Source organism: Coenobita brevimanus, chromosome 93, assembly GCF_032717465.1.
Source record: "Coenobita brevimanus isolate Jiangsu-jjx chromosome 93, ASM3271746v2, whole genome shotgun sequence".
Classification (NCBI taxonomy): Eukaryota; Metazoa; Arthropoda; class Malacostraca; order Decapoda; family Coenobitidae; genus Coenobita; species Coenobita brevimanus.
Genome location: NC_137046.1, coordinates 62,660,400 through 62,678,824, shown reverse-complemented (window position 1 = coordinate 62,678,824; position 18,425 = coordinate 62,660,400). Strand labels below are relative to the sequence as shown.

At 38.6% G+C, this 18,425-nt stretch overlaps 1 protein-coding gene across 2 annotated transcripts; it reads left to right on the top strand.

Moving 5' to 3' along the window:
• Nucleotides 1-1,771: 1,771 nt before the first annotated feature.
• Nucleotides 1,772-17,999, top strand: LOC145412617 (basigin-like). Of its 2 annotated transcripts, XR_013899590.1 has the most exons (9): nt 1,772-1,884; nt 3,856-3,897; nt 7,531-7,627; nt 8,830-8,981; nt 9,743-9,856; nt 12,006-12,188; nt 12,364-12,499; nt 16,234-16,399; nt 17,418-17,999. XR_013899590.1 is itself a non-coding variant. In XM_080282535.1 (8 exons), exons 1-8 carry the CDS (start codon nt 1,833-1,835, stop codon nt 16,280-16,282), a joined length of 825 nt encoding a protein of 274 aa, XP_080138661.1. In that variant the 5' UTR covers nt 1,772-1,832; the 3' UTR covers nt 16,283-16,452. The 2 variants fall into 2 exon arrangements, 1 of the variants encoding a protein (XP_080138661.1); XM_080282535.1 differs by lacking the exon at nt 17,418-17,999 and having other exon boundaries at nt 16,234-16,452.
• The last annotated feature ends 426 nt before the right edge of the window (nt 18,000-18,425 follow it).

Here is an 18,425-nt window from a genome sequence, read left to right as displayed (position 1 = left end):
TAGTAGGAGTAATGGTGGTGATGGTCGTGGTTGGTGTGGTGATGATGATGGTAGTTGTTGTGGTAGCATTTGTGGGAATGGTGATGGCAGATGTGGTTTAGTAACTAATGATAATGACTTGTGGTAGCGATGGTAGCTGCGGTTTTGAGAGAGAGAGAGAGAGAGAGCTGATGCGTAAAATCACGTGTAATCGATAATTGCTCTCTTCCTCTCGCCTTTTCTTCCTCAAACTATCCGTCTCTCTCTCTCTCTCTCTCTCTCTCTCTCTCTCTCTCTCTCTCTCACACACACACACATTACTAAGAATATTCTTCTCTTCACAGCGCTACGAAAGAACAGCCAGAGTTCTTTCCATTTTTCAAGGGTTCCTGCGATTTGCAGTGCAGGCAAAATAAACAAAATTGGGAGGTGTCTTGCCACAGACCTTCAACAGCATACATAGTGAAAAAAATAAGAAGCTTGAACTATTTGCTCAGTTCTCGGTCGTAGCGAGAACAAGGCTCAAACTCTGGGATCTATAGCAGAGCCAAGAGGAACAAAGGAGGATAATTATTCTAATGAAATTAATAAAAGCTCAACGGGAGGGGACGCCTGATCATGCTCTCCACAGTTATGCTTGTTTTAATGCTCAACCGACTTTCCCTATCAGAAGTACCATGTTGTTTGTTAATAAAAGAAGTAGGGCAAAGGAAAAAGATTTGAGAAAGAGTTCTTATCCTATAAATTTTCACTTATTTAGGTCACTTGTCCACTTGACAACCCAACAAGCGATACCGACTCGGCACATATCTGCTTCTCTCGCATTGTCTAGATAATAATATATTATGGATTATATTTTGTGCTTTTTAGAATATCCGTATAATAAAAAAAAAAAAAACTTATTTATTTATTCCGAATGAGCATATAAGTCGCTGTACTACTTGGGAATGTGTACCTAAACAAACGGTGTCATAATTGGTGGCATATTGTTTTAATTGTTTGAGTACACCAGGTATTCATCTCTTATCTTTGACGCCAGTTTTGGACACATTAATTCTTTATATTTTTTTTAGTATTGTTATTGCCTGTAGATGCCCAAAATTTAGTTGAGGAAGTGATCTATGAGGAGGTGTGGCAACAGGACAAGGCTGGAGAAATTTCAGTGTTACCAGTGTAGCACGTATAGCTAAATTTAAATTATTTATATTTTACCGCATTTTGTTTATAATAAAGAAATATGGGGCTTTCCTGAGCATTTTTACACACTCAACAATACTCTAGAGATTTTAGGATTTGTTTTTCTCGTGATTTTTATTTGGGGGGGGGTTACATTTGGCGAGTTGCGATAATTATAGCAAGTTTAGCTATATTTGGATTTGTCGTTTTGCGGCCTTAGTTATATTCTGTAGATTTTAGCTCTTTCTTCCAGTTTTTTTTTTGTAATGTTTGTGTTTGGTAACATTCTACCAGCTTACGTGAGTTTAGCAGTAATTATAGTTTTGGACTTGGCAACTCAAACTTGATGCCAATTTATCAAGTGTGTAGCTCGATCTCCAATATATTGCCATTAGTAAAAGCTTTGTATGGGTTATGCTGAGCTTTTGAAGTATACGAGCCTTCCCTGCTTCTTAGTGTTGCCCTAAATATAAGGTTATTATATACGCCAGTTTTAAAGAGGTTCGTCTCTTGCAAGTCGAAGTTAGCGGCGTTTAAAGGGCAAGCTTAGCAATAACTCGTCTTGGCAACTCTGATTACACTACCATTCTTGTTATCACAGTATCAGTGGTAGGGGATTGTGGTGGCTGTGTGTGTTGGTGTTTCCCTCTTATTTTAATTGCCATTTTTCCGCCATCATGAGGATCTTCTTCACCCTTGCATTCATGGGATTACTCGGGATATGCCTGGGTAAGCTAGGATTATTATAAATGTCTTGATTGAGGTAGCAGAGGAAGTTTAATCATAATGTTGCATCACAGTCATGATGATACTCTTGTAGGGCAGGATATAGGTAGGCTGCCAGGTCACAGGTTTTAGCTCTTTGTCTCCAAGTCGAAAATTGAGGAGAATGAAGTGTTGTGAGCTTTCCAATAGATCGACTGCATTTTTTTTTTTTTTTTTAGCGAGTTTGCCGTAATAATTATGGGGTGTAAAAGGCGACTCGGTTTTGTAGGAATGCAATAATTTTTTTTTTTTTTTCCCAAAAAGTGAATCATTGTTGCCTTCACATCCACATGTAGTTCGTGGTCGTATAGGGTATAGGTAATATCGCATTGTGCCAGAGTGTTATTTTCGTATACTTGCCCCCATGGAATAGTTTCATTCTTCTTGGAAGTGTAGGGTTTAATGAAGGCTGCATTTAGTCCCTCCTCTTCATTACTTTCCCAAGCTAAGTAAATTCATTTTTTGGAAGCAGTAGTTAAAAGTCATATAGTAAAGTTATTAACCCCATCACCTGGGTCCTGAAAAACATTCCTACTTACTTTTGTTACCACCAGACAGTTTTACTCAGAAATGGAAACACTTTAAACTCTAGGTATTTATATATATATTATATACTGGGTATATATATACCCAGTATAGTATATGTACCTGGTACAGTATATATATATATATATATAAAATTTGGTTTTACACCCCTGAGTAGAGGACTTTTGGACTGGAGCATGTAGCATTTTATGACCGGATGCCCTTCCTGATGTCTACCAATGATCCTTGGGTGGATTCGATCCTCCGACCCTTCGGTCGGCTAAAAACACAATACAGTAACAAGATTTTTTTTTTCTTTTGGTAATTTAGACAATTCTAAGACACTTTTCTTCAAAAGATTTTTTTGCCACAAAATATTTTTATTTTTTTCCGTAAGGTTAATTTAGATTAGGTTCCCTTCAAGAGTAAAATAAAAATAACTCGACAAAAATGCCGTAACAGAAAAACGTCTTAGAATTGTCTAAGCTTCTGAAAAACGGATCTGAATCCCATAATGGCATTTTTGGCTGAGACTATAATTTTACCATATATTCCATGTGTGTGTGTGTATATATACAGTATATATATATATATATATATATATATATATATATATATATATATATATACATATACTGTATATATATATATATATATATATATATATATATATATATATATACTGGGTATGTATATGTAAATAAATACTCACAACCACCAAACCATATTACAGTACTTGGCTCTAAAAATGCCTTAGGCTAGTTGGGTTAATGAAAGTGGTTTCTGGTCCTTAAGTGCAAAAAATATCACTCTGAAGTAGGGTTTGAAGAAAAGCATGTTTTAAGTGATTTATGGCAAAATTGTGATTTAAATCTCTTTAGGCTACTGTAAATGTCATCAGTTTGCAAGCTACAAATAATTTACGAAAATGTACCGTAAATCAAATACGGTACCATATATTGGATGTCATGAAAATTTATCACACACACGCTTTTTTGACTGGTTGGTTACCAGAGTACAATAATGACAACCTCAGAGTCCTGCGCCACTACTATAGAAAATAGGGATGGGATGGGATCTCCAGCTCCTGCCTCCATTCACTGTCATATGTACATTGAAATTAGAATAGATAACAAACATAAAATAATATTGCCACACAGTATGTAGTTGTAATGTTTTAGGATGTATTCCAAAATATCTCATTCACCATATGATTGGCACTGTGCTAATTGACTTTGTAGGTCTCATTGGAATTTGAATACCGGTACTGTGCCAGAAAGCAGTTTTTGTTACTATTGTGCACTTGAAGGCAAAAAAGAACAAAAAAAAAAAAAAGGCTGCATATAATGAGAACATACAGTGCAGTACCACGTTGGAAATGCCTCACATTTTACATTTCTTTTTTGTCAGGAGCCGGTGGTGGGATCTCAAGTGGTTCAAGCAGCAATGGAGGTAGGTTGGGAGAGGGAGAGCACATCACCTACACTGGCATCCATTTTGTGGCCCTGGGGGAAAAGTTCTCCATATCATGTGTTTTACAGGTCAATGATTACTTGCAGTGGACCTTCAATGGCACAAACATTGTGCCAGGGGAGTCGGGGTGAGCTGACACCTGTTTTTTGTTGTTGTTGTTGTTGTTGTTTCACCCTTGTAAGAAGATTGCCTTATTCATGGTTTAGTTTGAGTTGTGAAAGTAGCCCTTATTACTGTATTAATTTATTTGTTTCCCTCCAAGTAAAAGGGTTGTCTTAATCTTGTTACTGCGCAGTACAGTACAGTAGAGGTTGGGCTTGTACAGCTACGATTTTTTTTTTTTTTTTCTCCAACAAAGAAAGTATGTTTTCATCCCTGTTTGTTTGTTTGTTTGTTGGCAGGATTGCTCAAAAACTAAAAGAGAGATCTGGACCAAATTTGGTGGGTAGAATGCCCATGTCCCATAGAACAGTTGATTAACTTTTGTGACCGATATGGATCGTATTACAGATTTTGGATCTGGAAAACATTTTTTGTGAAACCCTAATCAGTGATGAGAAAACCTAACACATTATGAAGAGTCGTTTGGAAATTATGTTCCCCGTGTTGGAGAGATGTGGTCCATTGAGTGCCCCTCTAGGTTGATATGGCATTCTTTGATGAAGGAACATTGTTTAACTGTTAATGCTTATGTTTGGTGGTGACTATGATTCTCACTTGTGGAATCATGTAGTGTGTTCAGATGCTTGTAAAGCCATGTATGTTAATTATACTGTAGATCTTGTGTTAATATTATAAAGTTCCATATTGCACTGTATTCAGTACTGTACCAATACTTAGTTTACTCAGTAAAGTACAGTATTGTGGTCTTACTTCCATTCGGTAATTGTCAGGTGATGGTTTCAATTGTGTTGTCACTGTAGTGATTTCATAGATCTAGAGATACAGGGTATTTGTTTCCATTGAGCAACAGTTTGTATGCTTACATATGAAGTTTTAACAGTATTGCTTGCTTCATAGCAGTTTTCAAGTAACTTCTGTAGAAAGTCTTTTTTCATTTATTGTTTATATGCAAGGGGTGGTTGGGGTTTATTGCTCATATAATGCTACTCAGGGATGAGTGAGTCTGGTCACTCTCATCTTAATGTCAGGACCATCTTGCCTAGCCCCAGGCTCCTACGCTTCTCATGGGGCAACATAGGATTGGATGATAATGAATGGGATTTTATAGATCATTTCCAAATATTAGCAGTTCTAGATTACTTCATAGCTGTTTACAAGTTATTTTTCTGCTCAGAGACTCTCTAAAAACAATTTTAGTCTTGCAATATAATTATCACTGTAAGCCAGGAAGCTCAGCCATAAGTACGTAGAGTCTAAGGTCAAGCTGAGACACATGTTATTTCACATCTTGGGTTTCTTTTTTCCCAACAATTTCCAGCAGTTCGTTGGAAATAATTAGGTGGTATGACACAATTTAGTTACATGGTCAGTTGTACTTTGGTCAACCTCAATATGAGGGATTCCTAAAGTGGAAGGATGGTGTGATTTGAGTAAGACATTTGATTTGCATTTATGAAGTGATGTTTTTGTGTAATGATTTTCTGATATCTCTTGAGAGCAGAATTTAGCAACCTATGTGAAACTTTTTTTTTTTTTTTTTTTTTCCCCCCCAACTGTATGTCTCAGGTACACTGTGATACATGGTCCAGGACGACAGGGATTTATTGTAAGCCGGCTGACAGTGGTGCACGCTTATCCTTTTCACAGTGGGGAGTACAGATGTAACCCCCACAGTCCACACTCACACTCGATCTTTGTCTTTGTTGGTAAGGTAGTGGTTATACTATATTGATTGATAAGATTGTTATTTTAGTTATTTTAGCAATTGTAATGGTGGATGGTGCTGTAGGTACTGGCATGAACAATGGTGTGCTTAAACCTTTAGTTCACAGTTGCTGCTCGCACTTGGTCTTTATGACCATTGTAAGAGTTGTAGTTATGCTGTGATAATCGATATGGTCATAGTTACTCTGTATTTATCGGTAAGGTTGTGCAGTACTAGTATCCATACGGTATTATGTTGATCAATAAGGTTGTAGTTATGCCAACTCTGATGGTAGAGAGTGCTGTAGGTGCTGATTTGAACAGCCATATGCATAAGCCTTAAACCGCAAAGGGGGAAGGCAGGCCCCTAGTTTTTGTTGGCCATTCTTGGGATACCTGTTATTATTAGATGTGATCAGCTTACATCCCTTATAGCAAATGAAATTGAAATGTTTAGCATGCATCCTATACAAAAGTAAATTAGCCCACATCCCAAATGACAGAAGATTGGCTTGAATTTAATATTACAGTGTGTTTGTGTGCCTTGGTAAGGTTTGTCCGTAGAAGTGAGTGGAGCTGCCCTTGTTGGTCTGAACAGTACCGGTAATGGCTTTCTGCTTGACTTTTTACTTAGTACAGTTAGCCACTGTTTTCCATTCAGGCTAATTAAAATATTTTGTTCAGCAGGAGAACTGATGATTGTAAGAGGCTTCAGAAACTTTCACCAGTAATCCATTCTCTAATTTCAGATTTGAATTCTTACAGCCATATGCCAAAGATTTTGATTATGAAGGGAAAAGTCACCTTGCATTTTTTGACAGACACCTGTGGGACATTCATGATTACATATTACATTTCATCAGCCTGCATCCCATTCAGAGAATCATTACCTTCATTGTTTAGGCGTTTGAAACTCTTCAGTTGTAGCAGTGGCTAGTATTCTATCAGTTTAGGAGGCTTCCTAGCACATTTTCCTTACCAGTATATTTCTGTATCTGGTACAACATAGGTTATTTATGCAACATATGTTGATATATAAAAGGTGCATTTATCCAGCATACATGAAATTACATACAAGATGTAATGGGATGGTGAAAAGGGTGTGTGTGAGTTAGTTTAAAGGCAGGAGGAGGTGCAACAGTCCAAGAAGCTAGCATAAACACAGTACAAGGATGTCCATATAAGGTACCCTACTTGTTTTGAGTTGGCGAATTCTCACATGTTTTGGGAACAACTCACCATTACCAGTGTAAATCCTGCATTATTTTCTTTTTCCCCTAACCCTGTCATTCTTAATTATTTTTTCGCATTTTCGCATTGTGAATGCCTGGTGTATTACCAATTTCAAGAGGCATGTCTGAGGTGGTTTGGCCATGTGGAGAGGAAGGAGGGTGAGAGACTGACGAGGAAAGTGTATGTTAGGGAGGTGGAGGGAGGGAGGGGGAGGGGGAGGCCAAGGATGAGATGGAGGGATGGAGTGGAGAGGTATGTGAGAGAGGGGGGGGTGAGTTGGGAGCAGGGCAGTGAAATGGCAGGAGACAGGGCGACTCGGTGGTGATTTGTTTGTGGCCACCCCATGTGGGATTAAGGCGTCTGGCAATAGGTAGATAGAATGATGTCTGTGTTCCTCACACCTTCAGACTGAGCCATCCCTGCAACACAAGATACCACCATAATTGTATGTGTCAAGAAAAGCACAGTATATGAACCATTCTGTATTTAGTGCAGTGGGTAGGTAGAAGGTGTTGTGCTGCAAGTGTCTGTTTATTTTATTTTTGTATGCAGGGTCAGTGAACGAGACTGATGACACAAGGCGCCTGCGTGAGGGGCGTCCACTGATGCTCACCTGTGTTGAAAATGCAACCAACTTGGATACCACCTGGTGAGGAGATTTAGAGGGACATGTCTTTCTTTCACACTAATTTGGCCTAGATTTTCATCCTTTGCAACTACACATAGCTTAGTGGCAGGAAAAGATTATACTGTGGTTCTGTTTCCTTTCCATAGCATTTCTTCATGACTAGCACCTTTGTAGTGATATTCTGTCATTACAACTCAGTATTCAAGATGAAGAGAGAGCAAATTATGCTCTAGTTAAAGTGAGAAAAAAAAATATATATATATATATAGAGAGAGAGAGAGAGAGAGAGAGAGATGTTGGGCTTAACATGGGAGGGTTGGATTCTGGTGATTTAGCCAGTAAACTACAAACAGTACCTAAACAGAGGACTTGGCTTTGTGACATACCTCAGTAGAGACTAGTTGAATCTGTGTCACCAGTGCTTGTTTTTTTTGCTGCTTGTTGTGGCTAAACAGTAGTAGATATTATCCAGGAAATTTGCTAACTCCTTTTTCAGTACGTCTTCCATCTCTGACCCATATAGGCCTAGCATCTCTAATAAATAATAATACTGTTATTTATACACTGGATATTTTTTTTGGCTTCATGAAGTATACTTAAATTGAGGGAACTAGCAGCAAAACTGGCACATATCAATCTGAGAAAAAAAAAAAAAAAATGTATTTATTTACATATAGTGCATCAGATTGTGTTAAAGTTATGAAAAAAAAAAAAAAAAAATCAGTTGGAGAAACTTTTAAAAGTAGCTTTTTTTTTTTTTTGCAAATTACTCTAGGTGCATTGCTGATTTTTCCTAAACAGCAGTTGATGGGTTCATGTTAGTGGCTTAGTACTGGGCTAGATTAATCCTCTGAATAAGAGGTAATATTTTTTTTAGTTTGTTCTTGTTCACTCTCATCTTAAATGTCGAGACCAATTGCCTAGCCCTGGGCTCCTACGCTCCTCATGGGGCAATGTAGGATTGGATGATGGATGGATGTTCTTGTGATTTTGGATGATGATATTTAGAAAAGGCCTCTCTTATAAGATTAATGAAAGCTGTGTCTAACACAATGCAGTATCCATCATGTAAGATGCCAGATTGTTTTTCTGTGGAATGTGCACATATACTGTATATATATGTATATATTTTTCAACAGCAGCCAATGATCCGGCTTTGTGCTGGATGTTGACACTAGGGTCTTATTGTTCTTCATTATTCTTCTGTACCACTGCTTCTTCAGGACCAAGGATGGAGCTGAGCTTGCTTCATCAGATCGTATCCAACTGTTCCCTAATTCGACCCTGTACATCGCCTCTGCAAAATCAGAAGATGTAGGAACTTATACTTGCAAAACTGGCAGCTTGGTTGAACCCAGGGACTTCAATGTTATAGGTAAGGGTGGTGACCATATTCCCTGTATTATGTCTGTCATTGAAGCTCAACTTCGATTATCCATATACAGTTGTTTTTGCCCATTTCCTCCAGTCCACCATCCTCCAATGGAGAACAGGAAGGGAGTTTTGGAAGAGGTAACACATTCCTTCCGCAGCTAATACATGAAGTGACAATGACCCAGGATCATATTCTCGTAGCTTCAGCCTCTATAATTCCTCCTCTTTAGTGAATTATAGTGCACTGTATGCCTTAGTACAGTATTTTTACCCCCTGGGGGTAGGTTTTTTTTTCAAGAATACTCCCCCAGTATCCCTGCTTGTCGTACGAGGGGACTAAAAGGGTTGGCGGAGGGTTAGTGCCCCTTCCTGGAAAACAGGTAACTAAAAAAATGTACAAGAAGGCAGCAAGATCACTTGGTTATATTAGTGCCACCATGTGAAGGCATCCCTCTTCAGTATTTTCTTGTACTTTAAGCTCTTGTTATAATTTGTAAGTTTGATGTTCATTGCTGTTAAGTCCACAATAAATTATTGAAAGAGTGCTTATAAAATTCCATTGTTTCTGTAAAGTTGATTTATTAGTTTCTCATATTTTATAGTTCAAGTTGTATAGAAAAAGTTGTGATATTTTAACATGAATCCCAGGCATAAAACAGTAAAGTTATTGTGTGCATACCAGTACATAATGAAGATATAATTATTGTATGTATACTAATATAAAATATTACATTGTATGTAAGGTGCAAATTGCCTTTTCAGAACTGTATCTTAACAAACATTTGCCGAAGTCCACCACTGTGCTGGAAAATGACAAACTGTCTCTGACGTGCCTAGTAGAAGGTGAACCCAAGCCAACTGTACAGTGGCTTAAAAGTAAGTTTTTAGCTCTTTCCTGCTGAGGATTGGGTGAGGAAGGATTCAGAAACAAAGAAAGGACAAAGATGGTAGAAGTCTCATACTTTCCCTGTTTCGAGATCTTGCCTCACCCCATGAGTTAAGAAATAGCCTGTAATGGAGCAGCATTGCTTTTTAGAGTTAAGGTAATATTTTCTATTAGTAATGATGCTGGGACTAATACTCAAAGGGACTAAACCCTTTGTATTGTAATCCTGCTAATGCCAGCTATTATTCTGCTGAAAGTGAGTGTATGAACCAGGGAATGTATTATTGCCACCATTAACCCCTTGGCTGAAACAGCTCAAGCATTCTGCACCAGGTAACCAGAATATTAAACTCTTACACATTACAATATTCTGAAAAGTCTTTTGGGTTCTGAAAGTCACAGTACCAGTTTTCAGAAGTCTTCCAGTCTCACTAATAATCCTGGTGAAATTAACCAACAAAGCATCATTTATGTTCACATCTAGACATGTGTTAATGATTTATGGCAAGGATAACTCTCGTACATGAAGAAGCTGTCAAGAATATACTATTTTGCATGGTTGTGTGTGTGTGTGTGCGTGCGCGCATGCGTGCATGCATGGTTGTGTGCATGTATGTATGTATGTCATGTCAGTCAGTCAGGATGTTGACATATAGCAGCTTCTTCCAGGTGAGGCCATCATGTCATGGTTTGTATGTTTTCTTCCAGAGTGTTTAGTAAGACTTGGATTGACTCCTTCATTCAGAATAAGCATTATTTGCTATATCCTTGCCACATAATTAACTGTGTTATTCAGCTTAGGAAAGACTTATCAAATTGTCTGGGTCAGGTAGAACCTATCAATCCTGTAACTGCTACGACTTTCTCATAATTTGAGTAGGATCATATATATGTATCAAGAAATATATCAGATTCAAGGAATTAATTTTATCACACATGATATCTATTTGTTGCCAGATGCCATAAGGGGTGGCCACAAAGAAATTGCCTCCTTGTTGCCCTGTTCCCCGCCATTTCACTGCCCTGCTTCCAGCTCATACCCCTCTCTCTGATGTACCTCTACATTCCATCCCTCCATCTTATCCTTGGCCTCCTCCTCCCTCTTCCCCCTTCCATCTCACTCACATACTCTCTCCTCGCCTCGTTTGTCTCTTGCTCTCCATCCATTCTGCAAGGCCAGACCACCTTAATGTATTTCTCCTAATGCTTTCTATAACATCAACATCCACACCACACATGACGTATTTATTTTTTTCCTGCTTCTTTCATGGGTTTTCATTCAGGTGAGAAGATGCAGTAATGTTGAACTGGGGAGTTAGATATAGCTTTCATTAACTCCTTCAGTACAAGAGGTGGCCTTTCCTGAGTGGAATATAATCATCCGGAAGTAACAAGAACATAGGAGTAAAAGTCATCATCTGTTTCAGGGGGTTAAAACCTGTTGACTGCACAAAGTTCATTAAGGCAGCCAGGCAATCTTTGCAGCTTTTCAATATTCCCATAGAACATGGCCCACTGCAGATCGTTTATAGCCAAGTCCCAGATTTTAATATTGTTAGGTGAATAAGAACAGGGGTAAAACAAACCAAGTCCTCCAGTGTGATTGGCCCAAGACTCAAACTGCTCAAACAAAGAATTTTATTAGTCAAACTGAGGTAGGAATGGTGCTGCAATCCCCAGAGTTCTGATGAGTGTTTCTGAAGCATGTGTTGTCGATTGAACATAATTTATATAACCTTCACTGTGTCATTACTGACTGCATTCTGTTGTTTTAGATGCAGACTTATCATATCAGACAATTATAGGCCTATCTATTTATCTATCTACTAGTTGTCAGACGCCTTAATCCCGGAAGAGATTCAATAAGATACTGAAAAAACTCAGGGGCTTGCTTACACCTTCATGCACTCAGTTTTAGTAATAAGAGTGTGAGTCCACATGTCAACCAGTTTGATGGTTTAGCCTGGAAGGTGGAGCCATAATTAGGGGGGTTTGAATGATGTGCAAATGAATGTCTGTCCCATTTCACTTTGGTCACCATTGGTAGTTTTTGCACTTTTATGCTTTCCCCTTCCTTGTTCTTTGGATCCAAATTTTTTCACTTAAATCGGAGAGCCAGCTTCATTTATTTTCCTGCAGATGGTGAACCACTTGAGGATTCTATTAACTCTACACGGTTGGTCTTCTCTGAAAATGAGTATGAGGTTGCCAATGCCAGCCTTCTGATCAAGCCAGTCCTGAAGAGCGACAGGGGCACCTATGTCTGTCTCATCACCTCATTCTCCATCCAGTTCAACACCACAACTGAAGTCCGAGTCAAAGGTCAGTATCACAAACACATATTGCCATGCAGACTGCATCTTTCATGAACTTCTCAGAAATTGACCCTCCCAAAGAGATAGGAGATAGCAAGATTAATATGAAAGACATCCATGGGCTGAATGTTGTTTTAAAATGAGGATGAACAACTGATAATAATTATTTGTCTTCCATACAGACATTTATGCTGCATTGTGGCCATTCCTGGGCATTGTGGCAGAGGTAGTTATTCTGTGCCTTATCATCTTCATCTATGAGAAGCGCCGCATCAAGCCCCGCTTTGAGGACTCCGACACTGATCAGACAGCCAATGAGTAAGTACTGTGCTACAGTTCCTCATTATAAATTGGTAGTGTGTCGAGAATATCACAAGATTTTCCTCACAATTAGTAGTTATTTCGGGAACTGGCAGATCCACTGTATAGGTAGCACTGGAACTTTAATGGCCATGTTTTCTGCAGAGTCCTGGGGACTTAGTAACAGAACAGATCATCAGAAAAGCAATGTATAACAAGGACTTTCAAATGGTAATTAATCCATTGAGTCTGGGTGGTCTTTGTTAGTTTTCTCATATGGAATAATTTCAAGAAGACTCTAATCAACCCATCCAGTTTGAAAAGTTCATCATAAAGATGGATAAAATAATAAGGAAATGGCAAAAATAAAAAGGAAAAGATGTGCATGGGGTGAGTGGATTAGAAATTCTTGTCTGCCCTTCCATTATTGTGAATTTGTTAATGATGATGAACCAGCTTTCTCCTTCCTTTTGTTCAATCTTACCCCATTCATTGCATAAAAAAATGTCATGATGATGATGATGATAATGATGTAAACTCTCTTAGGAATACCATACTTATATATATATATATATTTTACATTTGTTACATTACATTACTTCATCTAATCTAGTGTTGCCCCTTAAGGAACATAGAAGCCCTGGGCTTCTGATCCTGACATGTAAGATTAGTCATCCCTGGGTAGCATTGTGTGAGCAATGAACCCCAACAACCCCTTGGATATATACCTACACAGACTCAATCTGGCTGGAGCGCCTTAATTACCAACTAAACCACCAGGAGCCATGGCTTGGTTATGTGGTTACCACCAAGCGTAGTTAATGGTTTCCTGGTGAACAGGAAACCATTTGGCATGTCACTCAATGAGAGTCACCTGTAGACAGAAGGAAGAGAAAAGAAAGAAGGAAAGAAAGACTGAAGAGGAAGGCATGATAGAAAGAAAGAAGAGAAGAAAGAACGTCACCTGAGAGCAGTACTACATTGAGCGAGTGGATGGTGAGTGCCCCCACCTACCACCAATATTATATATAATATATATATATATATATATATATATATATATATATATATATATCCTTCTTTCCTTCCATCCTTTTCTGTCTTTCTTTCTTTCATTCTTTCCTCGTCCTTCTGCCTACAGGTGACTTTACATTCCCTCTTCTGTCTTTCTTTCCTTCATTCTTTCCTCTTCTTTCTGCCTGTGGGTGACCCTACACTGAGAGACAAGCCAAATGGTTTCCTGTGCACCAGGAAACCATTTACTATGCTGGGTGGTAACCATATAACCAAATTTTGGCGCCTGGTGGTTTAGTGGATAATTAGGTGCTCCAATCGGATTGAGCTGGTGAAGGTTTATATCCAAGGGATGGTTTGGGTTTATTGCTCACATGATGCCACTCAGGGATGAGTGAGGCTGGTCACTCTTGTCTTAAATGTCAGGACCAACTTGCCTAGCCCCAGGTTCCTACGCTCCTCATGGGGCGACGTAGGATTGGATGATGGATGGATGGATATATACAGTATATATATATAGATATATACTCTTTAATGGTTGGACAAGAGGCCTACCAAGACATAAAGTAACTTGGTGGTAGGATGAGGGTGTAGAAGCTGCAGTTTAGGAGAAAAGAAGTCTTTTCCAGGAATGTAAGAAGGATGGTAACAAAGAGGAATACTTGTCTGCTAAGCATAGGATTAGAAGAGAGATATACAGGGCGAAGTCTGAGTCACAGAGACTTTTACTTGATAACCTAAACCATGTGGAAAGGAAGAATATGATATTTAAGGTGGCAAATCAGGTGAAGTGAGCTAATTGGGATATTATATGTGAGCAGTGTGTGAAGAATTATGAAGGGAGTGTTGTGGTGAAAAGTGGAGATATTAAAGATGCATAGAGAGAGCATTATAACTGGTTGTTGAATGAGGAGTTTCACTGGGACACGGAAGGTTTGGAGCCAGCAGATCCAGTGTTTGGCCCTTGGCTTTGATTGACGCTGCTAATGTGAGTGAGGCAATAGTCAGGATGCACGTGGGGAAGACAGCAGGTGTGTCTGGGTTGACTACTGAAATGTTGAAGGCCTCAGGAGATATAGGAGTGAGGTTAGTCACTAACATGATAAATATGATTATATGTACATGTGTGTGTTGTTCCAGATGATTGGCTGAAGAGTGTAATTGTAAATGTGTACAAGGGGAAGAATGATGCCCTGGAAAGAGAAAATTATAGAGGTATAAAGCTTTTAGATCAGCTAATGAAGGTAATGGAGAGAATTCTAGAAGGTATGATTAGAGAAAGAGTGAATAGTGATGAGATGGATTTTGGGTTTATGCCAGGCAGGGGGACCACTAATGTCATATTCATTGTTCGACAGCTTCAGGAAAATTATATAGGAATGAAAAAGGAACTGTACTTTGTTTTTGTTGATTCTGAGAAGGCTTTTGACAGAGTCCCTAGAGAGGTGGTGAAGTGGGCAATGAGAATGCTTGGAATGGAGGTGATTATGGCTGGTTAGGGTGGTTATGGCTATGTATGTGGGTGCCCGCACCCAGGTAAGAGTGAATGGAGATTTGAGTGATGAGTTTTCCGTGAATGTTGGTGTGCATCAGAGTTCAGTTTTGAGTCCCTTGTTGTTTATCTTGGTACATGAAGCCCTCTCATGTGACTTCAGAAATAGACTCCTGTGGGAGATGTTGTATGCTGATGATTTGGTGTTCATTGCAGAGAATGAAAGGGAGGCAGAGGAAAAATTCAGGAAGTGGCGAGATGGTATGGGGCACAAGGGCTTAAGAGTAAATATGGGCAAACCAAAAGTGATGGTATCAGGTTGGTGTCAGCACTGTCAAAGAAGAGGACGAGTGGCCATGTGCAATTTGCCACAAGGATGTGGGAAGTAATCCCATCTTGTGCAATGTTTGTGATAAGTGGGTGCATAAGAGATGTAGTGGTATTAGAGGTAGACTGCGAGATAATGCTGATTTTATGTGTGCGACGTGTCGGGGAGAGTAGGTGGAGATTGTCAGGCATAAAAGGATTGAAGTTCCTGGTGAGTCTCTTGAGTGTGTGAGAGAGTTTTGTTAGTTGGGAGACATGTTATGTGCTGGAGGTGGGGCTGGAGCTAGCTCTGTGGCTTGGGTGAGAAGTGGCTGAAAGAAGTTCAGGGAGCTGTTGTCTCTCGTGACATTGAGAGGTTCTCCCTACGTGGTAAGGGATCTTTGTATTTGTTTGCAGCATGTATAAGGGGTATATTACTGTATGGTTGTGAGACCTGGGCAGTAAAGGAAGAGGATATTCGCAGGCTCAGACGTACAGAAATGACTGTGTTTAGGTGGATGCGCAGTGTATCCCTGAGTGCAAGGCCTGGGGGAACTGGGTTTACAGTGGAAGAGTTGAGAGGTAGGATGGGACTGAAGTGTATTGGTGTTGTGATGAGGAGAGGTAGACTGAGGTAGTTTGGCAATGTGGAGAGGATGGGGGATGATAATTGGGTGCAGAAAGTTAGAAGCGTTACTATTGGGGATGGGGTTGCGAGGGGTAGATAGAAAAAGACCTGGGACGAGGTCAGTAAGTGTGACCTCAGGGTTAAGAGACTGAACAGGGAGGCTGCCATAAATCAAGCAGCATGGGGAGCTGCCACTAGGTGACCAAGGCCGACTCATGCAAGCATGTTGGAGCTTTCAAAAATAAAACGAAACTAGATACTGTACAGTGCTTTGTTGTGACAGTGTTGCTTATGTTGGGTGTCTTATTTCAGGAAGAACAGCATCGAGAAGAAGGAGAATGATGTGAGACAGAGGAAGTAGATGAGCAGTAGCCTTGCAAAACAGCTGTAATTTCCCACACATTGGAAGCTAAAATGAAAACTCCATCTTGGAAAATAGCAACTAATTGACATGACTGGAAACTGTTTTATATTACAGGTAGTCCTTGTTTAAAATTGTTCCATTATCAACACAGTCATTTTTTTTTTTTTTTTTTTTTTTTTTTTTTTTGCTATATCCAAATAATTGAACATAGGAAGGATCTGTAGTAGTGAATGGGTTTATTAGGGGTATATCTTTATCTGCTAAATCAGTTTAAAAGCTTCTCTAAACTGATTTAAATGGTCTGAGGATAGCAAGATCAAGCTGAAAAATATGTAATTGCATTGAAGTTTTAAGCTTCTGATGAAGCAACATTATAATTTAAAGTTGTTGCATTAGGTATTTCTTCTTTATCATTTAAGAGTTGCTCTTGGTTCATTATGAAGTTGTTTTCACGTGAAGTTGTTGCATTATTGAATTGATGAACTGATACCAGATATTCATCCTTTGTTTCTTTTGATGTGTTTTGAAGTAGTTTTTAAGCCTTTTCTTTCTTTCTTTCTTTTTATGATGATGATAATGATAATCATTTAATCATGAACCAAAACAGATATCATTTTATTGTATTTATTTATTCATTTTTTATGCTAAGGCCAAAGAGTCAAAGGCTGGAAGTTTGCAAAGTTGTTCTTAACCCTTTGAACAAGACTGCTTTTATTTAGTATTGCAATCAACAGTTTCAAAGATGTCAAAGTCAAATGGCCACCCCTTATGGGATTATGGCGTCTGGCAATAGATAGATAGATTCATTTACCCCTTATCACTAGACGTCTTGGAAAAGTGATAAAACATGTCATCTCTTGTAAGGGGTAATGGTTATTTCACTCAAAGTAGCATTTTGTTTTGACTATGTAAGGACTGACTGAACCAGTATATTATTTATGAGGTGACCAGTTTTATTTGTTTATTGGGCTGTCACAATGTTGTAAATATTTTCATATTAGTTATTGTTATTATTAGCTATGCACTTTTACACTCTGTTGCACTTTATTATCACTGTTTTTCAGTATTATTTTTATTAAGTACAGTAGTTCCAATGTTGATGAAATATTTATAATGGTTTTGGTTTTTTCAGATGATACACAAAGATTTGCGTTGTGTGAAGTAATAGACCGTGTGTTGTGTCTTGTGTTTTGTTAATAATGTAGTAATTAATGAGGTAACCACTAACCACTGTGCTATGGTAACCTGTTATTTACTTTATTTCTGCCCTATACGGATGCACTTCTGTTCAGTCGAGACTTGAACATGAGTTAGATGTAGCCCTGTATTCTTTTACTCTTGCTGTTACCCGATGACTTTATTCAGACCTAAGCTGAATTGAATCATCAGGAGATTGCAAGCATGTAGTGATGAGGATGTCACCTGGATTGAAATGATTGAAAAAATTCTTTTCCCATGTTGCAAGGAGTAGAATTACTGTAATATAAGTCAGTTGTGTTATAGTGGGTAAGACACTAGCTATTGTTTCCCTTATTGCAAGTAATACTGGCGGATCATGATAAACCAGGTACTCGAGTATGCAACTTTGGTTAGTCCATATTTAAAGTAGTTAATGATGGTGAATTACCTTTTTTTTCATTCCCTGAACCCATTCATGTGTCAGAGGATTCATTTTTATTTTTGCTATGACTTTATTCAGCTTAGTGGAAGTCCCCCCCCCCCTTTTTGTGTGTGTGTGTGTGTGTGTGTGTGTGTGTGTGTGTGTGTGTGTGAAAAGACCTTCTTAAGCTGAATAAATCATTGTAGATAGCAAGAATACTTTAGGATACAAGATGTCTTTGAGTGAAGAGGTTAAGGTTGCATATGACTCATTACAAGGTTGTTTTGAAGTTGGAGGTAACTGTTTTGCTATTACCCTCTCAGTCATGAATAACAAGCATATCTCAAAGTTGTTTCACCAAAAGTAGCATTTTGAATTGCACATATCCCAGACTTTAAGTGAGGACTGACTGACAAATCTGTTTTATGTATTTTGTATATATTTGTTTACAGGAGTACATATTACTGTATAATAGAACCTTGCTACTCTAGATGAGTACAGTAGTAGATAGAAAGTATAATGAAGATACCTGCAGGTTAA

Excerpts from the sequence above, each read along its gene's own strand:
- LOC145412617 (XM_080282535.1), top strand. The coding sequence starts at position 1,833 with ATGAGGATCTTCTTCACCCTTGCATTCATGGGATTACTCGGGATATGC. Across the intron at positions 8,982-9,742 it reads CAGGGACTTCAATGTTATAG|AACTGTATCTTAACAAACAT; the intron begins GTAAGGGTGGTG and ends TTGCCTTTTCAG. Across the intron at positions 12,189-12,363 it reads AACTGAAGTCCGAGTCAAAG|ACATTTATGCTGCATTGTGG; the intron begins GTCAGTATCACA and ends TCTTCCATACAG.